Here is a 25,196-nt window from a genome sequence, read left to right as displayed (position 1 = left end):
CTACCATATCTAGTTTTTAAATGCATGACAATAGTTATATTTGTTTATTCTTTTGAGATGTAAAAGTCTTAAATTAGTAAAAATCTAAGTGTTTTATCTGTGTATTTCAGCAAACACCTACCTCTTCATGGTTCAAGCACGAGGTATAATGTTAAGGGACAATGTGAGAACAATAGGACATATGATCAGATTGTACACAAACAAGAACTCCACCCTTAATGGCACAGGTAAGTGTTCCCTGGAGGTATGGGTTAAAACACAGGACTGTCTTATATCCCATCTTTATAATGGCTGATTCTAACGTAGCTTATTTTGTTCAGGTACCATATTTTTAGTCCAGATTACAGTGTAGTACTGCATTTTTTTTTTTTAAACTTAAGTATAATTTAAAGCAATGAGATTTAAAACTGTCCCACTATTCCCTTGCTTGACTACAGCAGGAAAAAAAAAATTCCTGACCCTTCAGTAAAATGGACCCTCAATTCAATTTATTTAGCCAAAATATCATTAGTGACAGCTACTACACACCAGACGCTATATGATTTTTCATCGGGTGACAATAATTTCCGAGCGACATGACCATACACACCAGAAGCAACACAGATGTGATGCGACAGATTTGAAAACTGCCAGATTGATAAAACTATTAAAATTGCTATTGACAAAACTATGATCTACTGGTACATATTTGTCAAAATGATGTGGAAATTGAGTGCCTTCTGATGGTATTTCAACATGTAGCCTATGGTAATACATCATACATACCAGGCTTATCCATTTCCTTTTGAAATGGACATGCACATATTATCTTTTAAATCTGTATTTTTATAATTGTGGTGATCTTTGTCATAAAGCTCTGGGTATTTTTCCACGGCAAGCATTATTTTTTCCTGTCATTTTGGATACTGCTACACCCTGCAGAACCACATGCTAGAAGCTGTTCTCTGCTGAATTCCCTAGTTGTCGCATGACAACATTGCAAAATGGGATTCAATCCTATTTTTTGCATTGCTGCCGTGTTGCTTGTTGTGTGAAAGATAGATACTTCTCAGTTATAGGTTCTATTAATTTTGTTGCATAGCTGCAGGTTTTCGCTTGTTTCATCATGTCTGGTGTGTAGCAGCATTAATGCTGGCTTGCAAGATTTAAAACAAATGTTGAGACCTGTTTTACTCCATTGTTTCCAGAATGGAGTGTTGTGGACTGCTGCTCTATTCTGTTCCTAATTACTGTTTTATATCATTGTTTCATTAGATTATCCTGATGGCAATAACACCAGTGAATACATTGCTCAACCAATTGCATATCTTCCAGATAATTTTACCTATGCTCCAAACCTTCCTTGTCCTGAAAAACTACCTTCTATGAGTAAGTAGGCTGTAAACCATTGTTTTTATAGCCATTTTTCTTAAATTGTTATATGATTGCTTGTTGAGTAAATAGCTGTATTTTTCATGCTTAACTTATGTAACCTTTTGTACTATTGGAATAGTATGGTAAGTAAAATAATGGCAGGAATTAAATATAATTTTTGCATCAGAAAGCTAAATAATTATTCTGTAAAGTAATACTCTGAAACCTTTCGTGAAGAGTTGGAGACTATTAAAAGAAAATTGTATCTTAATACTTCTGAATTATTGGTGTCTGCTACAGTTTATGATGCTACAAGAATAATAGTTTAATAATTATTCATAGGGTTCAAATTTAAGACTTGTCCATTTGCCCAGGACAGTCAAAACTGGATGGACAAGTGCTTCCAACATATTCAGTGGTCTGTAGGACAAGTGCTTCATAAATATATTAACGTCTTGTATAAAGAAAGCTGAATTTTCCAGTGTGTGCCTACCATCTATGCAGTGGTACAGTAGCTAAAGATCATAGAGATGCTGAGATAAATAAATATATTGTCAGATTACAATTTTAAAGTGATGGATTACAATTGTATTTAATGGAAGGGGGGGGGGGGGGGGGGAATCTGTATCGGAATCCAGTATCTGCCATTAATTGATATGGAATATTGGTAATCGGAATCAGCCCCAAAAAACACAAACTGTCCGTCACCTCGAGCTATGCAAGCAATGTGGTTTGCAGTGCTTTTCTGTAGAAACTAATTTTAAGCGCTACGTATACCACTGTACATTAGCATAATCATTCTGTAGGGGTAACATCATTTAGGGGTCTCGCAAATGTTGCATGTGGATTAGTCTCCAACCAAATAACACAGTTCCGCTTATTCACACTTCCAGACGGTGAAGTGTGCTTCATCCGTCCACATGATATTAGCAGGCCACTGGTCATCCAATTCCAGTCGTGCCAAGGACTACAATGCAAAATCGACACGTCCTGATAAAATCCGTCTCCTCCAATGCTTGAACGTAATGCAGCTCGTATGGAAACATCCGCAGAGTTGAACGGAGAGCCTTACGAACTGAATGGGCAAATCCAGGCGGCGGGCGACAACACGTGCAGCTTGTGCTGGGTTCTACTATGGCATGGCTGAGCTCAAGTTAAATTTATTAAAAAAAAAAAAAACTAAAAAAAAAACTTGAACAGCAGCTTTTGAACACTGCCTGTTGCGGACGTTATGCACTGTACAGTATTCCAAGAGCTGCCTCGGCATTGCTTCCTTTTGCTGTAAAAAAAATAAATAAAAATAAACTTGACCACTTCACCTCTCTGCACACTTGTCCGCTTCATGTTGCTTGACTGAGCTGCCTTGCGAGTGACAGGACTATTTATACCCACAGTACTGGAAGGTGGAAATACTCTTCACTAACCACAGTGGTGTCCCCTAGTGACAAAAAATTAATAACTTTGGCATTTGCGTCCCATGGTTCCCTTAACCATATGTAACTGTTTGTGAGATATGGTGTGTTGATGTGGTAAACTTACTTTCTAATTGCCCTGTTGATAGATAAATGGTATATACATACACACTTTTTATTTGTATTGGACAACCAGTGATCTGTCTTAAACTTGCCCGTCGGATAATCTGAAAAAATCCTTAAAAATCTAACCCTGGTTCATAATGTCCATACTAATTGCTTTAGCTGCAACAATAAAATATTGTATAGTATAATATTGTATAGTTGTTTTTGGATGCGAAGAAAGCAATCCAGATTTAGATGCAAGGGGGCTCTGTCCAGTTTTCTCGTGTTTCTTTTGGAAGTTATAGAAGTGATTTATTTTTATTTTTATTATTTTATTTATTTATTTAATTATTTATTTATTTAGAAATACTGAACCAGAAAATAAAGGCTGTAAAATCCATCTCTCCATTCTCTGTCTGTTTCTAATGCCCTGCATGTTCTTTTACTCTGCATGGGCAAGTCAGGGATGGTATTCCTTGTGCAGTGCTTGTTCCAGCTTGTGGATAAGCAGAAGGTAAAACCGGATCTTGTTAGAAATGTTTGGGAAACTTCTTGTTTTTTGTTTGCCTTCCAGAGGGTGTTATTGATGTTAATATGACTGAAATAACAATGGATGAAATTCATCAGAACTTTTCAAAGTATCTGGATATCCAACCTGCAGGACACTGGAAACCTAAAGACTGCAAACCTCGATGGAAGGTAAAAAGAATACTTTCAAATCCAATATTATTTAGACCAAGATGAAGGTAGATACAGACTTTATATCTGCAGGTATCAACAAGACAACTGTACAGCAAAGTTGGCAACATAACATTTTCATGTCCTATTAATATATTTTCCTACTTCTTTTCACAGGGGATGAATATCCCCATTGGCAGGTCCCCATGTGCAAATATAGGATTTGTCTTGATTTAATTTGTTTAAATGTTGCATAGAGACTGTTTGTTTAGTAAGTTTATTACACAGAATGTGAATATACATCACAGTGAGTACCAGGTGTAAGTATAGTTTTTGTTTTTGTAAATGATACTCGCACCTGATAGGAGTGAGGTTTTAAAGGCGTTAGCCAAACCAATCAGCAAATGTTTGCGCACCTACTACGGATATCTTCCAAACCATTTAAGTGGTCAGCTTCAAATAATTCAGTGTTATGGAAACTTCTTGTGCAAAATTTAACACACTTCATTTTCACCGGTTACCTAAAATGTCTGCCATGTGATTTTTTTATTTTTTTTTGGATTACGGATGATAAAGACCTGATGCTTCTTACTGAGTATACATATGTATTGTGATTCCATAGGTCACGTCTGATCGTGGCTGTCGGACAACAAAAAATTAACTGCCTTCATGTTTTTACACAGCTGTATTGTTCACAAGATCTCCCATTTTAATTTGTTTTCTTAAACAATTTAGACAGGCCGTTTTTCTAAAGAAATTGTATATGGACAGTGTTTGAAGTTAGTTTACAAACCAGTACTATGAACGTAGCACACAGTTACTAAAAGGCTCTATATTGGGAACCAGCAGTTTTTATGAAAGTATACATGAGCAGTAAAGCAAATAAGTAATTGTTTTTGTACAGTAGTTAATGTAAGACTGTAGTTTAATACTTGCCCGATAAGTAAGCATTAAAGATGTACAGTGTTTATTGAATGTACTCGACTTCAAGGTAATGTTGCATTTTAGTCAACCAAAATACATTTAGCTCGGTGTCTAATTACTGAATCACCCAAAACCTTATCTGGAGCGCTGGGCGCAAATACATGACCTATTGAACTTCAACCCAGTGTTCTGATCACTTAAATAAGTATGCCCTCTGTTACCAAGGATACATGGTAAAACATGAAGTTTGTGTGTGTCATCCCATTCAAAGGTGTTGGGTTTTGCTCCATAAGGGAAGCAGACTTGATGAATATTTTAGGAAGTGGTTTAGATTTCACTATACCTGCAAGCTGCTCGTCATATGGAATAATGATCATATGTTGCTATTTAAAATCTGATACACAGTCATCTGATTTGTATTTATTTATTTTATATTTTTGTGCTTTTCCATTGTCATAGAAATATGCTGTAAAGTAAATTGTGTACAATTTTGGTTAATATATATATTCTTTGGCATTCAGAAATGTACTGCTAACATTTGAACACCACTTCTGTCGGTTGCAGGGGCCTGTTTCACAAAGTGCTTAGAAGCCTGCTAAATCTTTAACTAGTTTGTTTTTATTTGGTAAAGTCCACATTGTTCATTGAAATAAATAAATAAATAAATACATACATAAAACAGGTCAGCAGTGAGACCATTATTACAAATTCCAAAAATGTACATAAAAATCATAAAAAGAAATATATTGTCTACCTAATACCCAGGATGACCCAACAAGTCAACTAAGTCAACTTATTTCCATTGGGATCCTGTTGAAATGAAAAGGGTGGAAGCCAGGTATAAAATAAATTACATATTGAAATTAAAATGTTGTAATAAGGGTCACATGGGCATTCAGGAAGACATTGTGTCTTCCATCTGAAGTCTTCTATTATATAAGTTTCTTTACCTCCTTCTTAAACATTCATGCTGTTTGAACTCTTAATATGGTTTGGAAGTGAATTCCATATCTGTATGCCAGTGAAATAAACAGTATCCATAGCTCAGCTATTTACCATTGGCACAAAGTTATAAATAATATTCCTTGTAGAATAACTTTGTTGTTTTTACTACTCTTGAAATTTATGTAAATAATTGATAAATTGCTATGAATTTTGAAAAATTAACTGATTGACACTGTCGTTGACATTGAATTCCAATACTAATTAATTATTTCTGTCCAATATGTGACCTAGAGTCCCTGCCTTTTTTATAAAGCAAATTACTTTACTTTATTTTGTGCCACTTGTAACTTATTCTTCAGTTTTTGGGTTAGGCCTGAATACAAAGATGAACAAGAGTAGTCAAAATGGCATTTAATTAAAGCTTGACAGACCATTTTAAAAAATGTTCCATTTAAAAAACAAAAAAACAAACAAAAAAAAAACAGCTTGCCTAACAAAAATTTAGACGAGAGTTACTTTACAATTTCATGTGCCATAAAATCACCTGACATTGTTTCATCCAGGATAATTCCAAGATATTTAACAGAGCTTTTGACTCGTGCGTGATTATCTGATACTGATATAGCACTGTCAGCATAAAGTAGAAGCTTGCATGTAACACTTATTGGCATGTCATTAATGTAACATAAGAACAACAAAGGGACTAAAATACTTCCCTGTGGTACTCCACGATCAATACTCATAAACTTTGATTCAGCGCCATTGACATTGACTGTTTCCTGTTACTAAGATATGACATGATTTGAACCACATAATCAACCCTACACCTATTGCTTCTAGTTTCTCACATAAAATGTTATGATCAATAGTCAAAAGCCTTTTGTAGGTCTAAGTGCCATACCTGTATAGTTACCTTTGTCAATTTCAGATCTAATATAATCTGTAAGATAAATAAGACATCTTCATCTGAAGAATCTCCACCTCTGAATCCTGATTGAAACTGATACAATATTTTGTTAACTATTAAATAACTTATATAATTGAGTATACACTGATCTTTCTAATATTTTGTATACTGATGAGAGAATACTAACAGGTCTGTAATTTCCAACTTCCTCTTTTGTTCTTCTCAAAGAGAGGTCTAACTCTTGCTAGTTTAAAATCTGGTACAGTATTTGTGGTAATAGATAAGTTTACAATAAATGTAATAGGAAACTTTTTTAATTCACTGGCACCATCTTTCTAAAATCGAACAGTAATGTTATCTAGCCCAGTGCTTTTACAAGAGTTCAGACCACAGAGTTGTTCATATGTAAAGCTATCACATACAGGTTGTAATTTAAAACTATTTAGCGCAACTCCTTTAGTTCTATAAAAGTATTTAAATATCTCAGACTTGGTATTAAACTTCTCGGGTGCACTTGGTAATTTGATAACCAGCTCAGAAGCCACGTTCGTATCGAAAGTATATAAAACATTAGCCACCTTGTTAGAAGCATAACAAAGTTCACCATCAATTTCCAAAACCACATTAGATTGACTTTTAGAATTCTCACTGTAACTTTCAGGTCTTGCCATAACTTTTTTGAATTCTTGTTTTCAATAATTTGATCACTAAAATAATCAGATTTGGCCTTTTTTAATATCTCTCTGAACTTTATTCCTCAATTTGCAAAAGTCAGAGTACACTTTTAATTTTACTCCTAATCTTTTTAAAAAAATATTTAGGAGTTGATCTCTAAATCTAATATTCTCAAGGATTTTGTTATTCATCTATGGCTCAGTTCTATTTTTTTAAACTAATTTCCTTTACAGGTGCAATATCTAGAACTAATTGCAATAACTAGTTGGCATCCTTCTATCCTTTTCACTGAATTCTAAGTATCAGTAACTTTGAAACCCTAGCTATGTATTTTGTATGCTGCTAATACTATTATTTGTATATTTAGCAGATACCTTTATCCAAGGCGACTTACAGAGACTAGGGTGTGTGAACAATGCATCAGCTGCAGAGTCACTTACAATTACATCTCACCCGAAAGACGGAGCACAAGGAGGTTAAGTGACTTGCTCAGGGTCACACAATGAGTCAGTGACTGAAGTGGGATTTGAACCGGGAACCTCCTGGTTACAAGCCTGTTTCTTTAACCACTGGACCACACAGCCTCTAACGGCTTTCCAGAGAGTCTCGCGACATGCTGGTAAACGATCCGATACTGTTAAGTACATTCTAAACCTAGAAGCCCTCTTTTAGTGGCTAACTTTACATCAAAAGGAAGAGTTGACAATTGTGAACATATTCCACTGACCGATGATAGCAAACTTTTAATCATGGCTTTGCTACTGATTTGGGTCAATAGAAATTTGACTGAATATTTTGGGACAGAATAAATCTGCTAGATTTAAATATGATCATCATGAATTCAAACTAGTCTAAATTCTAATGCTAGAATTGTGACATTTTGAATACCAGTGAAGCCACACATTAATGTAGCTTTGCCTTTTTATGCATCTGGCTAAAGAAATGTTGGTGATTTACATGGCATTAATAAGGCAACCGCTTCAGGTATGAGTGCCCGTGTTTCCCTCAGCCATGCCAATAGTAGGAAATACATCCAGTTCCCCTTCAATCGTGAAGATTAAAGGCTTATTAAACAGGGTTTTGATAAATATGCAAACGTCCCAAATGTTCTAGGGTGCATAGATTGTACTTGCTTCACAATCCTAGCACCACCACAGAAGAAGCATTTGTAATATCAACAGAAAGGGATATCCAGCAACAGTTTACAGCTTTGTGTTGCTTAAATAACTTACCCGTGTGCAACGTCTCCTAAAATGTTAATTGCTGTAGAATAGATTTATATTAACTCATTTAGCCAATTTATTTGCTGTAAATGTTTATTTTTTTTATTGAATATATTTTTATTGAATATATTATGTATATTGTAATATTCCTCCGTCGTGGGTGGTGGTGTTTGTGAACATCTGGGTTTAAAAAAATAAATACACCCTCTAGTAAACTATACTCCATCTTCAACTTTTATTTGTTTAGATGGCCCACACATGAGTACAGTTACCATGGTAATGATCATTCCCATCACCTGGAATCATACTAGCTAGCAGCACAGAAGCAGCCTTCTAGCTTTTAACAGTAGAAGCACTTTATGAAACCGGCTCCAGGGCTCTTGGACATCCCATGCTTTAGGGCAAGTGCAGAGCTTTTTCTTCAAAGGAAATAAATCATTTAGTTGAATAAGCAGTATTGTAATTTAGCATACCTGATGAAACTGTTTATTTTTCTTGTTTTGTCTTCACTTGCCCTCAGCCAGTGCATGTTTTTACTTTTGTCAGGTGGCAATACTTATTCCCTTCCGTAACCGTCATGAGCATCTCCCAATACTCTTCCGACATCTAATTCCTATGCTCCAAAGACAGCGTTTGCAGTTTGCCTTCTATGTCATTGAGCAGGTAAAAACCTTTTTATTGGGTCATTTTCCATCATTTTTGTGTGAGGACTGACATCTAGTGTCATTTAAACTACTACTATTTGAAAGCATAACATTGATTAAATCATATTACTAAATTATGAATTAATCGATATTTGAAAAGTGTTCTGCAGAACATAGTATAGATAACTTGTATAGATGTTTTCAACAGTGTAGTTACTTTTCCATGTAAAAAAAATCTTTACAATAAGACACACACGGTATACTTGACAAATATCAAGCACAGAACATATGTAAAGAGAATCGCAAGTTCCTTTTTTGTTTTAGTTTTAACTTTCAACCTGTAATTGGTAACAAACTTGGTTCTAGGACAAAAAGTTAGTTTTAGTAAAACACACCATCATAAGACATAAATACTAGACGAGTGTAATTTCTCCATCTTCACTTTGTAATGCCAGTTTGTTTTCCTAGGGTGGCACCCAGCCCTTTAATCGTGCCATGCTGTTTAATGTTGGCTTTAAAGAAGCCATGAAGGACCTAGACTGGGACTGTCTTGTTTTCCATGATGTGGATCATATCCCAGAAAACGATCGGAATTATTATGGTTGTGGACAAATGCCTCGCCACTTTGCTGCAAAACTCGACAAGTACATGTATATGTAAGTTGTGCCTTTTATTCTATGTTTGAGCATTTTAAAGGGAAAATGCAGCACATTTTCTAACTATGTAAACACTGTAGAGTATATCTACCAATTTTAAATCATTTGTGTAGTTGGTCTAGTTAATCTGTCCCAGCTGTGCTCAGTGCAGTTTAATTCTGCTCTAGGGAATCCTGTGTTCATGAACAATGTGTCGATAAGTTTAATTGACTTGTTGATACTGACAAATGTAACAGCAATGGGTATCACTTCTTTTACTGGTCAGTAAAATGTTTCCACTTTACAGTTTTTATAGTCATGTGGTATACACTGTGTGATGTATGATTTTAAACGTTTATACTTATTTTAACTGCAAGCTTTTCTACAAGCCAGCAAGTGTTTTTCACCCTGTCAGTTGGAATAAAAATAGCAGGGTATTTTTATTACATCAAAACCACCACAGACTTACCAAGCCCATTGCATGCCAAGGTTATGGAAATAGAACATCAGCAGTATTTAGGTCCTCTGCTAGATTTTCATCATTTGAATAGACATCAAAAAAGAGAACACCAATTTGGGAGAAACGTCATTACCTTATCTCTGCATCTTGAAATAGTTTGCTTGTTTTATCTGTGCTTAATCCCATTGTCTATTTGTTTTTGCTTTGTCTTTTTCTCTTTTTTCAGTATTTTGACACAAACTTCTGTTTTTTTTAAGTTTATTTTTTATTATTTATATGTTAATGTTATGTTTGCAAACTTCTCATTTTAATATTTTATTTGCATACATATTTTGAGCTGAAAGACAATGAGAGGTTTGATTGCCAGGTAAGTAGCAGGAGCTTGGTTGTGTAGTAATGGAGTGTGTACATAACACAACTGGTAGCTGTGGTGGCAAAATGTTTGTTTGTTTGTTTGTTTGTTTGTTTGTTGTGTTGCCCTGGGATATATTTAAACTTTAAATGTTCATATGTATAGTGTACGCTATTTGTTTTGTTAATAGTTAAACTTTTTAGACACACTAATGGGGTCATTCTACACCAAATGAGTGTACACATTTATGTAGAAGGATGCCGTTTACAAATGCACAGATTAGGATTTTTGTGAATTCCGTTTTACCGATATACCATATTAATAACAGTTTTTGGATTGTAACGTGCACCCATTTACACATTTATTTAGGAGATTATTGCAGATGGGTGCACAGAATGCATTGAATCTTTGATCTACAAATTTTGCGTTTATCTGAACGTGCAAGATGTTTTGCCAACACTATTTGATGTCCTGTGCATCATAATGTTATTTATGTTGAATTAATTGCCCCCCAGGTTTGTCAAGCAAGATTATATATATATATATATATATATATATATATATATATATATATATATATATATATACAGCTCTGGAAAAAATTAAGAGACCACTGCAAAATTATCAGTTTCTCTGGTTTTACTATTTATAGGTATGTGTTTGGGTAAAATGAACATTTTTGTTTTATTCTATAAACTACTGACAACATTCCTCCCAAATTCCAAATCAAAATATTGTCATTTAGAGCATTTATTTGCAGAAAATAACAAAAAAGATGCAGTGTTGTCAGACCTCGAATAATGCAAAGAAAATAAGTTCATATTCATTTTTAAACAACACAATACTAATGCTTTAACTTGGGAAGAGTTCAGAAATCAATATTTGGTGGAATAACCCTGATTTTCAAGCACAGCTTTCATGCGTCTTGGCATGCTCTCCACCAGTCTTTCACATTGATGTTGGGTGACTTTATGCCACTCCTGGCGCAAAAATTCAAGCAGCTCGGCTTTGTTTGATGGCTTGTGACCATCCATCTTCCTCTTGATCACATTCCAGAGGTTTTCAATGGGGTTCAGGTCTGGAGATTGGGCTGGCCATGACAGGGTCTTGATCTGGTGGTCCTCCATCCACACCTTGATTGACCTGGCTGTGTGGCATGGAGCATTGTCCTGCTGGAAAAACCAATCCTCAGAGTTGGGGAACATTGTCAGAGCAGAAGGAAGCAAGTTTTCTTCCAGGACAACCTTGTACTTGGCTTGATTCATGCGTCCTTCACAAAGACAAATCTGCCCGATTCCAGCCTTGCTGAAGCACCCCCAGATGAGTCCGATTTTCAGCTTTGCCCAACACCTGGTCGTCTAATGGTTAGACGGAGACCTGGAGAGGCCTACAAGCCACAGTGTCTCGCACCCGCTGTGAAATGTGGTGGAGGATCGGTGATGATCTGGGGGTGCTTCAGCAAGGCTGGAATCGGGCAGCTTTGGCATGAATCAAGCCAAGTACAAGGTTGTCCTGGAAGAAAACTTGCTTCCTTCTGCTCTGACAATGTTCCCCAACTCTGAGGATTGGTTTTTCCAGCAGGACAATGCTCCATGCCACACAGCCAGGTCAATCAAGGTGTGGATGGAGGACCACCAGATCAAGACCCTGTCATGGCCAGCCCAATCTCCAGACCTGAACCCCATTGAAAACCTCTGGAATGTGATCAAGAGGAAGATGGATGGTCACAAGCCATCAAACAAAGCCGAGCTGCTTGAATTTTTGCGCCAGGAGTGGCATAAAGTCACCCAACATCAATGTGAAAGACTGGTGGAGAGCATGCCAAGACGCATGACAGCTGTGCTTGAAAATCAGGGTTATTCCACCAAATATTGATTTCTGAACTCTTCCCAAGTTAAAGCATTAGTATTGTGTTGTTTAAAAATGAATATGAACTTATTTTCTTTGCATTATTCGAGGTCTGACAACACTGCATCTTTTTTGTTATTTTGACCAGTTGTCATTTTCTGCAAATAAATGCTCTAAATGACAATATTTTTATTTGGAATTTGGGAGAAATGTTGTCAGTAGTTTATAGAATGAAACAAAAATGTTCATTTTACCCAAACACATACCTATAAATAGTAAAACCAGAGAAACTGATAATTTTGCAGTGGTCTCTTAATTTTTTCCAGAGCTGTAATATATATATATATATATATATATCTCTATATATCTCTATATATCTCTATATATCTCTATATATCTATATATCTCTATATATATCTCTATATCTCTATATATATCTCTATATCTCTATATCTCTATATATATCTATATATATCTATATATATCTATATATATCTATATATATATATATATATCTATATATATATATATATTAGTCACCACCAAAATTATTGGCACCCTTGATAAAGATGAGCAAAAAGTCTGTATACAGTAAACACAGGTAATGAGCTATATTTTATGCTCAAATATATGGGAAAACCTATATTCTTTTATTCTAATACAATTGCTCAGAGTTTTTTTCTTTAAGTTCATCTCAGTCTTAAGGAACTGTATTGTGGCCTTCCATGGCTTCCTGTTTCACTGGGGTATAAAAATGAGGTAACACGCATATGAAATCCATTTGTCATCCATCACCATGGGGAAAGGCAAAGAACTCACAAATGAAAAGAGACAAATGGTTGTTGACCTTCATAAATCAGGCAATGGGTACAAAACAATAGCTAAAAAACTAAATATACCACTTGCCACTATTAGGGCAATAATTTAAGAAGTTCAAAACCACTGGTAAACTTGCCTGGTACAGGACACAAGTGTATCTTGCCCCCACGCACAGAGAGGCAGATAGTTCGGGAGGCAAAGGGAAATCCAAGGGCCTCAGTTGGAGAATTACAGAACTTGGTTGCATCTTGGGGTCACCAAGTCTCCAAATCTACAATTAGACGCCACCTCCATGCCAATAGGCTGTTTGGAAGGGTTGCCAGAAAAAAGCCTTTATTGAGAGCAACCAACAAACGTAAGCGCCTGGAGTTTGCTAAGCGGCATTGGCACTTCGATTGGAACCGGGTGCTATGGTCAGATGAGACGAAAATAGAGCTGTTTGGCCACACACACAAGCGGTGTGTTTGGCGTCGAAAGATTCTGTGCCATTATCCTTGCAAGGGGAGGGTGCACAAAGTAATGAAAACAAGGGTGCCAATAACATTTCTTTTTTTTTTTGGAAATTTATAATTTGAGAAATGTGTAATTTTGGTTGATTCCATTGAATCATTAATAAAGTCAAATCTATTCCACATGTTGGAAAATTACAATATAGCCAAGTACTGGTATTTATTTTATACAGTCTTTTTTGCTCATCTATCAAGGGTGCCAATAATTTAAGCTGACTGTATATATAAAAAAATTATAGTGGTTTGGAGAAGTATTCACCCCCTACCAATAATGTATGCATAGCTTTTCCTCAAGGATTCGGCTGTACTTTGCACCATCCAGTCTCCCCTCTATCCTGACAAGCTTCTGTCACGAAATCCGAGGGTTCAGATTTCTTTACGTACTCTTTTTATTTGCTCAGCACACACTCTTATCTCAGGGGAGACGTTAGGAGGACAGAGATGTTATTACTCCTAGTGGGGTATAGTTCGTGCACTGGACCCACAGTATATCCAGATGACTAATATAGTACCCAAGGAATTGACAGACTCATGTATCTAAAGTGTTTATTTACGAATCAGAGTATGATCAGTACTCCTTTGGTTTATTAACAGTTAAATATTGGATTGAGTAGCTACAGGCTACTTCATATCCCCAGCTGACAGACGTTCTGGGTAGTCCAGTGTCTTAACAGATATTAACGTTAACACTTTAATACATCTTTATGTATTCGTGCAGCCTGCAGGCCTGGCCACGACCACGACACTAAAAACACCTAGTAGCCTATTTCAGCACATTCAACAAATGTTCTCCTATTTTCTAAACATAGCGTGAGTCCCTTATAGCAATACATGCAGTACATGTGAGAGAAAATAATAATTGATTAATGCTTACCCTTTAATATAAATCGTAAAGGAATATGACTGTCTTCATCAGGCAAATGAAACGGAGTTCAATCAGCTCAATTGTGTAAGTCTGCAGAAGATGGACCACATTACCCTGTCTGGGATGAGTGTGGTACTCCATTGTAATTACTTAGGAGTTATATAGGTTTTTCGTCTCATTGGAATACATGGGACGCCTCAATTAAATCCAGTCATTAATCTGTTGAGACCGCTCCTTTCCCTTTTACAAATAATAGTTTAAGATCCGGACTAACTTTTCAGCATTTAGGTGTCATGTACTCAATAAATTCAAGACTTCATATTTGTCCAACTCTATGATCTCATTCCTTGTTTTCCTCCGAGCCCCTCCTTTATCTGAAAAGTCAAGTAAACCAAGGTTCCCAGGATCTTGGATTATAATATAATATAAAAAACACTACTGTTATAGGTGCATGCAAAACACTATTTTTATATGTGTTATATATAAGAGATGTTCTTAATATGTGACATCATCTTGTAATTGATTATATTTTGCTAAATTAAAGGTATGTGTTTCTTTTAACCTCATATTGTTTCATCATTTTGTTAATGAGTCAGTTTTGATTCCATATACCATTGTCTAACAGGGTATTTGACAAAAGATTGTCTCATACAGTATTTAAGTCAATTAGTTTCAATAAGTTTGAGAGGTAATAATTTTCATTAGAATTATTTATCCCTTAAAAGATGCACTAACCAGGCTTTGACCTGTACTTGACTCTGAATAAGCTATTGCAAGCAATTTCCACAGTCTCTGGCCTTGAAAAAACTAAAGTCTGTGCAAACACTTTTTTAGATATGACCTATCAATGTCTGTTAAGCCATAATTTTTGCATATTTCAAGATATATTCTTATCTGTGATAAACCACTAATTCCATAAACCTCAAATCCCAAATCTATAAGACTTGCAGCTTTTGCTAGAGTGGAATGTAAAATTACCCCTCCTTTCTCTACAGCCCGTACATCTTGATAAGGAGAGAGGCCCCCTTTTTCAATGCAGCAGTTTCAAAGAACCACATTATAATGACTCCATCTACCATCATTAGACAATAGTATAGTGGATTAATAACAAGGTACATTATAGTATATTATTACAAACTTAACACAAAAACATCACAACACCTTTTATATTCTATAATTCATTGGATATCATAATGTCTAGAGGTTTTGTTGTTCAATAGGAGAAAGAAACTGTACCACTTTCCCATTTTAATTAAATCGAATACTGCTTTTAGTTTCAAATATCATGTTGTCTAAAAAAGGGGTTGATCATTTATTTTATTAATTTATAATACCTTTGTGTCTAATTTTTATTCTTTGACCATTATAAACTATAAACAGTGTCAATTAGCACTGAACCTTTTTTTATTTTTTCACTTTGTGGCATTATAAGATAAACTTAATTAATTTACTTCAGTTTAACAGTTGCTCCTAGAATTTTATAATATCACTTTATTTCTTTGGTGAATCCCTCTAAGATTTAAATCCAAATACAGGCCAGCATAAATGCATTCAACTCTTATATATTTTATAATGACTGAACTAGGCTTGACCCTATTCTTTATTCATACAAAATCCAGCCAAAACAGGTTTTTTCTTAAGACCTTGGCTGTTTTAGTTTTAATGTTAATTTATATGTTGCAAAGAGTCCCTTTCTTATCTTGTTTTTAGAAACATAAATTTGTAGGTGTGATTAATGTTCACTTTTTAGCCGGAATGGTGCTTTTTATCAAGCGTCATGCTTTCTGAAGATAAGATATACAAGCGGTAAATCGTTCATTATATATTTTCTTAGAATTTCCCAGATTACTAAGTATTTAATTAAAAACAAGGGTGGACTGACCTATTTCATGGAGCTAGAGAGCCAGCTACTGGCGGTACAAGGATACTCTCTCTTTATCCTTCCTTCAAAAAACCTCTAACACTTCATTTTTATATCAAAGTACATTCCATATTTGAAATCGCCTAGTACATGTCCAGCAGATCCCCACGTTCCCAGCTGGATTCAGCTTCTTTACTAGGTTTCGCTCTAGTTGTTTCTACAAGAAGTCCCTTGATCCAATGTTTCTCCAGCACAGGTGTGGATTTCCATGGTCTGACTTCATTCCTATAAGATACTTGGACACGTTTAGCTGTACATATTATTTCTATATATTTCCTTTTGTTCACACCGGGTTGTTTTGCAAGGTATGCGCTCCATCCAGAATTCTAAAGGAGGTCAAAACTCACTGTTATTCATATTTTTGGGCACTCAGTTGTTGCCTTGCCCTACATCATCAGTGGCAGACTTAACATAACTGAATCTGAATCAGTTGATGAACCATGCACTGTAGCTTACTGAGATCCTCCATGCAAAGGAGTCCAATGTTTTACTACACGGAATAACTAGTTCAGTGTCACCTGCGACACTTCCCAGTCCCTGCTGAAGAGAAGCATCCCCATAACATGGTGCTGCTACCACCATGCTTGACAGTTGGGATGGTGTTGACTGGGTTATGTGCAGTGGTGGGCTTGCGCCAGACGTAACGCTTGGAATTTAGACCGAAAAGTTTGATTTTTGTCTCCTCTGACCACAAAACCTATTTCCACGTCTGCAGTCTCATCTACATGCTTTTTCGCAAACTCCATACGTGCTTTAAGATGATGCTTTTTGAGTAATGGCCACCCGTCCATACAGGACAGCTTTGTGTAGGGACCTGCATATTGTTGATGTGTGAACACTGACTGCCATCCCAGACACAGAACTTTGCAGATCTCTCAAGGTCATTGGCTTCAGAGTGACATCCCAAATCAGTTTCCTGCTTGCCCGGCTGCTCAGTTTGGGAGGGTGACCTGATCTGGGTAGTATCTGGGTGGTATGATGCATCTTCCACTTCTTAATGATGGATGTCACTGTGCTGAGAGGGATAATCGGCACCTTTTGAAATGTTCTTGTACCCTTCTCCTGCTCTGTGACTCTCTACCACTTTGTCCCTGACTTGTTTCGAAAGGTCCTTGGTCTTCATGGGTGCTTTGTTGGATCACTATGTGAGTTGCAGCTTGAAAGTCTTTATTTACCTGAGGGGAAATTACCTACATGTTAAACCACTTTGAGTACACACAGGCTGAAACCATTTCACTAATTCTGTGACCTTTCAAACAAATAATTTGCACCTGAGCTGATTTAGGGCTGCAGTAGCAAAGGGGTTGAATACTTATGCAACTGAGATTAATCTGTTTTTCTCTGTAAATCTTACTTATTTATATTCTATATTCATTTTTTTACTTTTATCAATGTGGAGTAATTTGTGTAGATTCTACATGTAAACTCTAATTTGAAAGTGTCGTGGAGTACGCTCAGGTGCCAACAAAATGTGAAAACTTTGCAGGGGGGTGAATGCTTCTGCAAACCACTATAAAATTTAAATAGCTACAAAAAAAGGCGATTCCATCTGGATTATTAATTGGTGTTATTGTATGTGTATTTCCTTAAAACAGACGCCTTATCCAGGGCGACTTGCAGTTCTTACAAAAAAACACATTACAAAAATCAGATCAGTCCAGACACAGAGCAATAGTGGTTTGATAATTGAGATCACGGCTAATACTGAGAAGAGGGGAAAAAAAACTGATGGTACTGTAACAGAAAACAAAAGTAAAATATTAATTAATTAGAATAGGTAACATGTACTCGTATTTTTGTGACTCCTGTAAGAATTATGGAGACAGAAGTAGAGAAATCATAAACATGAAGCGGAAAACACTTACCAATACTACCCTAAAATAAATCGTACTTTTGTAATTAAACTGCGCAGATTGGATTTATTTATTTTGTCACTGGTGTTTTGTCTTTTAATTTGAAAACCATCTGTGTGCATTTTATTTTAAATAATGAATCCCAATAGATTTCACTAAATAGGGGTAAATATCATACATAACTTCATTTTGCACATTAAGCGCTTTTCATATTACGAGCCGTTCACATTAAGTAGGTTATTTTTAGGGCTTAACGTTATTATGTTAATAATGATGACGTTTTAGGATAGTATTGGGAAGTGTTAAGCCTGATGATATTCACAAAGTTTGTAAGCATTTATTTTCCATTTTAAGCACATTAAGCCACAGTAAGCGTTTTAGGCTGTCCCCATAAACATACACACAGATAGTTAGCAAATGTCTGACGAGGGTCGATCCCTTTTCATTGAACAGTGCAAAATCACCTGCCCTGTGATCTGCAGCATATTTTAAAATGTTCAAATTCTTTGTCAATTTTCTTATCTGTACATTTATATTTGTGCGGTTTCAGCACCCTCTTATTTTATGCATATGCTGAGACTGAAAGGCATAGCACACCAATGCCTTTCTTTTTTTTATCTTCTTTTTCACATAGTTATGTTTCAGAAATATATTTTGCAGAATATCCTCCATTGTACCCTAACTAGGCGGTTCAAAATTGAAAATGAACCTCAGACTTGCACACCCTATCTCCAGGTGCTTGTCAGGGTCCTTTTACCAATCAGTAATAGTTTGGGTTGCAATCCTTGAATTATTACTTAACAATGTGAACTATTGATTGTGGAATCAAAAGGTTCGATGCCCCAAGATATTAATCTGTTTAGTGGTGTCCCGCACCACAGTCGCAAGTTGTAAGGAACTCATTTAATTTGATGTCTGCAAATGGGTGCCCACAATACTAATGGCTATGTTAGTAGGTTTCCAGTTATTGATTCCAGTATTCAAAAGTTACACATCTATAGCGTAAACATTTATCATTAGACATAACAAATGTGGCACCTAATTTTAAACGGAAATCTGGTAATGATCAGTTAGCTAATTCTCTGGGAGAAATGCTCGGGTAGAGATGGTCTGTCGTTGGGAGAGGATTCATGTAAGCTTGTCTCGCTCGCACTAATGAGTGCCTGTCTTGTACATGTTGCCTAACTCTGTGTGTGTGTAGCTGAACTTTGAACTCTGCTTCCACTATGTTTACCTGACAATATCTAAACACTATCGTTTTCTTGGCATGTGTTATGTTACCAAGTCGTCTGGGCTGGTTGAGTAGATGATAATATTCCTACAACTGCAGCTGAGCTCTAGTGTTCTTTGTTTAGCCTTTGTTGATCCCTACAACAGGGAACTACATATTACACGACAATGGGTACATTTCACGGAAACCACAAAAGGAATGCAGCCTTAGTTCAGCCAAGTGAATTTAGCAATTTTAGCAAAGCACTGCTAAAATCAAATAGCATGCAACATGGACAGTATAAGCATTCACTGCTGGGTGGATTTGCAAAATGAGTGGTAAGAGGTCGTACTCCTGTATAAACTGATTTTATAAATCCCCCTTTTTTTTTTTTTTTTTTTTTTTTTAAAGCTTAATCTGCTTTTTACAAATTGTATTGCAGTATTCATATTGCACTTTCGTTTAACATTGTAAACATGAAATACATCCATTACCATGAAAAACTAGTGCACTATTAAATACAAATAAACACACGCTTTATGCCAAAGTTATTTTGAAATACATAAATGTACTACAATAAGGCTGATTAAGGAAACGGTGCTACCCAGCTCCTGGTCCAGGCCCTGGTACTCTCCCGCCTAGACTACTGCAACTCCCTCCTGGCTGGCCTCCCTGCGTCCGCCACCCGTCCGCTCCAGCTCATCCAGAACTCTGCTGCCCGCCTGGTGTTCTCTCTGCCTCGCTTCGCCCACGCTACTCCACTACTCCGCTCTCTCCACTGGCTCCCGATCACCGCTCGCATCCAGTTCAAGACTATTGTACTAGCCTACAGATGTCTTGACCAGACTGCACCCAGCTACCTCCAGACCCTCATCTCTCCCTACATCCCCACTCGATCTCTCCGCTTCGCCTGCACTAGAAGACTGGCTCTACCTCCGCTCCGCTCCCCTGCCTCCAGAGCCCGCTCCTTCTCCACCCTTGCTCTGCAGTGGTGGAACGACCTTCCTACAGATGTCAGGACTGCCCAGTCCCTGACCACATTCCGGCGCCTCCTTAAGACTCACCTCTTCAAAGAGCACCTGTAGAACTCCTCTGTTGTATCCTGGGACACTATCACCCTTCATTTAAATGTGCTTTATTTTGCTCTTATCTGCCCCCTATTATACTGCATTTAATCCTGTACTTCAGAATATTGTAATCTGCCAAGTGTTTAACCTGTAGTATTTTGTACTTAATCATATCCTGATGTAACTATCACTATTTAATCATATCCTGATGTAACTATCACTATTATCTGCTGTATTATTGAATTGTGGTTTGTCACACTTGAACAAAAATTATTGTATTTCTTGCTCTTATTGTATTACTTGTATTGTAACACTTGAAATGTATTTGGTTGTGATTGTAAGTCGCCCTGGATAAGGGCGTCTGCTAAGAAATAAATAATAATAATAATAATAAATAATAATATGCATCAAACATACTCGTTTCAGACGCAAATCTGTAGCCCAACAGAAAACACACAATTTGTGAACTATTCTAAATAAATTCTTACAAAGATCCTGTGGCAATGTGCCCCGACCCTGTGTGCATATTATGTGTTGTATGCTGCGTGCGTGTGTTAATGTTGGTGTATAGATTGGTACACGGGATATAAACGGGTCTGTGTTTCACGTGTGATTTAAAAAGTGTAGATTTGTATTTAGGCACGAGGAGGGCACAAATCACTTCACGTGCTGGTTAAATGTAATATGTGAGCACGGGGTTGCACAGAATTAATTCACGTGCTGGGATTCAAGTGAATAATTAATTGGTAATTGAATCCCAGCACAACAGTATATATAGACACATTTTCATTCAGTCGGGGTTGGGTGTTCGGTGACTGTTTATTTTCTGTGCTGTTTATTAAATGCTGAGCGAAAGCATTCGCTCAGCTCCACCAAACCACAAGTCTCTGTCTGTTTATTTCCTGCTTCTGGTCTGACGCCACCCACTCCGGCCGTCTTTGTGACAGATCCTTATGTATATTTTTGTCAAAAGTGTAGTTAGGATGTAAGTGTGTGGGATATATTATATTGCATATATTCAGGCTTATTTGTTATTTCACCATCGCCTGGGGAGGCCAGTTCGCCATCGGCTGGGCGTGCCTGCACAGTGCTGCCCGGGGTGCCTGCTTATCATCGCACAAGGCTTTGTGTTCAGCAGCGCCGCCACTGCCGGAGTGTCCCATGCTGAGGGCAACATGGCCACTGCTAGCGCCACCACCACTTTCGAAGTGTGCCACACTGCTGTCAGCCTTTCTGCAGCAAGCAGTGCCACGGGAGGAGGACCCTGCCCTGCTGTCAGCATTTCCACGGACAGCATTGCCACTGGAGGAGGACTTCGCTCCGCTTACAGAACCGCCTGGCTGGAGGAGCCAGCCTTTCCGCTGTAGAGAATTACCCCGACTGGAGGAGCCAGCCTTGCCTTTGTCCGCATTTCCGCTGACCGCATTACCACTGGGAACATTTCCGCCCGTGGGCCCAGTGAGGCCCAGGAATATGATCAGGACTTATGGGGTTTTAAGGTGGGAAGTTGGCCTTTTGAGGCTGTGTGTGCTGTGCACAAGGTGGGAGATATGTGGTGGGGTACACCTGCCCCTGTACCTATTTTATGTTGTATGTAGTGGTGCATGGAGTGTGGGTTATGTAGCAAGGGTGATTTTAAAATATAAATTGGTATTTAGGCACGGGGATTGCACACGATACTTGTTTGCATTGTTCTGTGTGTTTGTCTGTCTGTTTTGGCCATCATGCTATTTTTGTTTTCCAAAGTGTTTTGTCTGATTTTGTTAATAAATGTGCACAGTGTTCATAAAGTGATTAACCATAAGTTTGCAACAAGGAAAAATGTACAAATACTTATTGCATTTCATACTGTGAGCCACTACAACAGTGTGCTCTGAACAATGCTGAGTTGATGCTTCTGTTTGAAGGGCGGGATAAAGTTTTGTTTAATTTATGGAGACCCACAGGCATGGGACGACAATTTAAATTGTCAAGGGTGGATTGGAGATGAAAACTGGGTCTGACCCCAATGTTAAAGTATAATATCATAGCCACAGAGCTTTTGAATTTGAAATTCATTGGAAACCTTTGTTTTAAAGTATCTCCACAAATCTTGTTTAGTACACTGCAGCTAATCCGATTTCAGATAATCTTAAAGGGCTAATAATAATCCTAATCGGAGATAACGACAGAGAAACAACAATGACAGATTATGGTATTTTATCAATAAGCGGCTCCTGTTCCAGTCCGATGATTTGGTTGCATCCCTTGTGAATTTTACAATTCCAAACTTAGAAAAAACATCGCTTTATGACCTATTTAAAGCACAAGTGTGTGTATGAAATCCCTTTTAAATTCAGGAGTGCTGAAGGGATGCCATTTGTGGCCTGATGTCCACATTGGGGGCTCATAACATGTGACACTGACAATTTTGTTCTGTAGACAACCTGAAGAAACTACAACGAAGGTGATAATTACAGTGGTACAGGAGTTCTCATAAGTACAATATGGTATTTATTGCCATCATTTCACTTTTTCATGGTTGCCAATATTGAACTAGAAGAGCAGTTGTGTGTGCAGCGACTATCAAGATGATGTCTATACTTTGAAATATATGACTTCTCAAACATGGCCCCTTTTCAAAGAATCTGAGCCAGTGAGGGGGTGACCTATAGTCCATTTGATGTGGAATGACCCAATAGTTTTGCATACAAAATGTAAATAGTCCTGTGCAAGTATTACAAAAGGGTTAAATGATATGAGTGTATGATTTTTATAAATAATTTGTTATGGCATTATGTAGTTATTTTTTTAAAACATGTGTGTTTTTAGAAGTGTTACTTTGAGTTGGGGTTAGGGTTTTACACCAAGCCCACTGATGTGGTTATAACTTGTCCACACGATTTTTATTTACATTGTGTTTTCTAATGTCTGCTGCTTTTGCTGTCTCATCACTTCTATTGAATAGTAGTACTGTATGTAAACTGGGATTTTTTTTTTTTTTTTTTTTTTTTTTAGTAAATTGGTAAATAACCATACAATCAGTATTGTTCTTTGTTACCTAATGCTTGCACTGATACATAATGGTAAGGTTGTGCTTTCTTGATTTTCTTATTTCTAAGAACACATTTTATTCCAAATTTTACATTCAACAGGTACAGTAAGCTGTGTATTATTATTATTTTTTTTTTTATAAATCCTTTAATGTTGAATAAGATTTTAGTTTTGGCTGATTGTCTGTCTGTTTTACATTTGCCATTTTAGCCTTCCATATAACGAATTCTTTGGGGGTGTAAGTGGTGTAACAGTGGAACAGTTTCGGAAGATAAACGGATTTCCCAATGCTTTCTGGGGCTGGGGTGGAGAAGATGATGACCTGTGGAACAGGTGAGCTGCTGCAAACTTGTATAGATACAGTAGATATGAACCAGTAAATGCAAATGGAGGATAGCACACTATACTGAGCTTTATATGGAAAAATAAAATGGCAAACAAAGAATGGCCACTGTTCTGTTAACTAAGCATTGTGGGTTATATTGTAGGCTGTTAATATTCTTAAACAACCACGTTTTATTATGTATAAACCCGTTCTCAATATAGTTCTCTGAAAATGATAGCAGATTTACATGTTGCAACAAAAAAAGACCACAATTGATTTTCATTTAAAGTCCATAAATCGAGGTTGTTATACAGGAAAATTATTTACCAGGAATCTATTTTAAAACCAAATTTATTAAACATGCATTCAATTTAATAATACGTTCAGAAAATCAAACGGGCTATAACACAATACATGTAGAATATCAATTAAATCTGCAATAACAATATGTTCAGATAATCAATAAAAACAAGTAGTAATAAAGAATGTCTATTACATTAAACAATGTTACAGTAAAACAAAGCATTAGACAACAATTTGCCAACGAAATACTGACTTGCCAGCATATGCACGAGCCACAGCGAACCTACAATAACCTCACTATTCCCAAATGGAGATTGAAAATAATTATACTTAAGATTTAAGTTGAATTCCAAGGAGCAGGGCACAGAGTACAGATTAGACGTGCAGGGATCGTCAGGACTGCAGAAATCTTGGTGGAAAAGTTTATTGGACAAAAACTGAGCCTTATCCTAAGCTGCAGTCCTTTACAGAATGTCAAACAGGAAATATCTGAATTTCCCGATGTGCCTTCTCATTGGTTTAGACTGCATTTGGGGTTTGTCTGGGGGTTGGGTTTTTAACCCTGCCCAGTCTCCCAGAACTCAGAGCAATTATGATGGTGAGACAAGCAAAACTTTTAAAAGTACTTAATGTTTGCTATGCGTTTTTATATTTTATTCTGAATCTCTGCTACGTTGCCTAAATTAAATTGTCTCTCTTTAGACGCTTGATACATCAGTGTGCATCCCCAGTTCAAAGCTGCAAGCAGTTTTTATTTTTACTTAACAGCTATGCTGACTGCTGTCATGTTCATTGGGGGAGTAAAAACTATATTTTGTGCTAGAAGTGGTTTTAAATCATGATGTGGAAAATATCCATGTTTTGTAGTTTATTTGTCTTACACTAGGAGCACTGTTAAGTTCTACTAAAAATTTAAGATGACTTGGATTTTGTATATTCGAGTCTGCTCTGCAAGCCTGGTGTCATGCCTCAATGTAGATTGCAATCTGTCTGGCCAACAAGTACCCTTTTGCTTAATAGGCATTTTCTAATTAACTTAAAGTGAAAGCATCTCTAGGCTCAATGTCTCTGTACAGCACGTGGGTATAGGCTCAAATAATGCATATAGACCTTTGCCAAAGACTTTCAGT

The 25,196-nt window shown here is 36.8% G+C and overlaps 1 protein-coding gene across 5 annotated transcripts in view; it reads left to right on the top strand.

The window, feature by feature from the left end:
- Nucleotides 1-25,196, top strand: part of LOC117399277 (beta-1,4-galactosyltransferase 6) — a 44,037-nt gene that overhangs the window by 11,627 nt on the left and 7,214 nt on the right. For all 5 annotated transcript variants that reach the window (XM_033998366.3, XM_059022104.1, XM_059022105.1 and 2 more), the window contains 6 exons: nt 111-227; nt 1,255-1,368; nt 3,445-3,569; nt 8,769-8,885; nt 9,335-9,522; nt 23,649-23,771. In XM_033998366.3, coding sequence (XP_033854257.1) covers nt 111-227; nt 1,255-1,368; nt 3,445-3,569; nt 8,769-8,885; nt 9,335-9,522; nt 23,649-23,771 — 784 coding nt within the window. The remainder of the gene's footprint in view (nt 1-110; nt 228-1,254; nt 1,369-3,444; nt 3,570-8,768; nt 8,886-9,334; nt 9,523-23,648; nt 23,772-25,196) is intronic.

Source organism: Acipenser ruthenus, chromosome 4 (genome assembly GCF_902713425.1).
Source record: "Acipenser ruthenus chromosome 4, fAciRut3.2 maternal haplotype, whole genome shotgun sequence".
Taxonomy (NCBI): Eukaryota; Metazoa; Chordata; class Actinopteri; order Acipenseriformes; family Acipenseridae; genus Acipenser; species Acipenser ruthenus.
The sequence above is the reverse complement of the archived record's forward strand: the minus strand, read 5'-3'. Positions and strand labels throughout refer to the sequence as shown.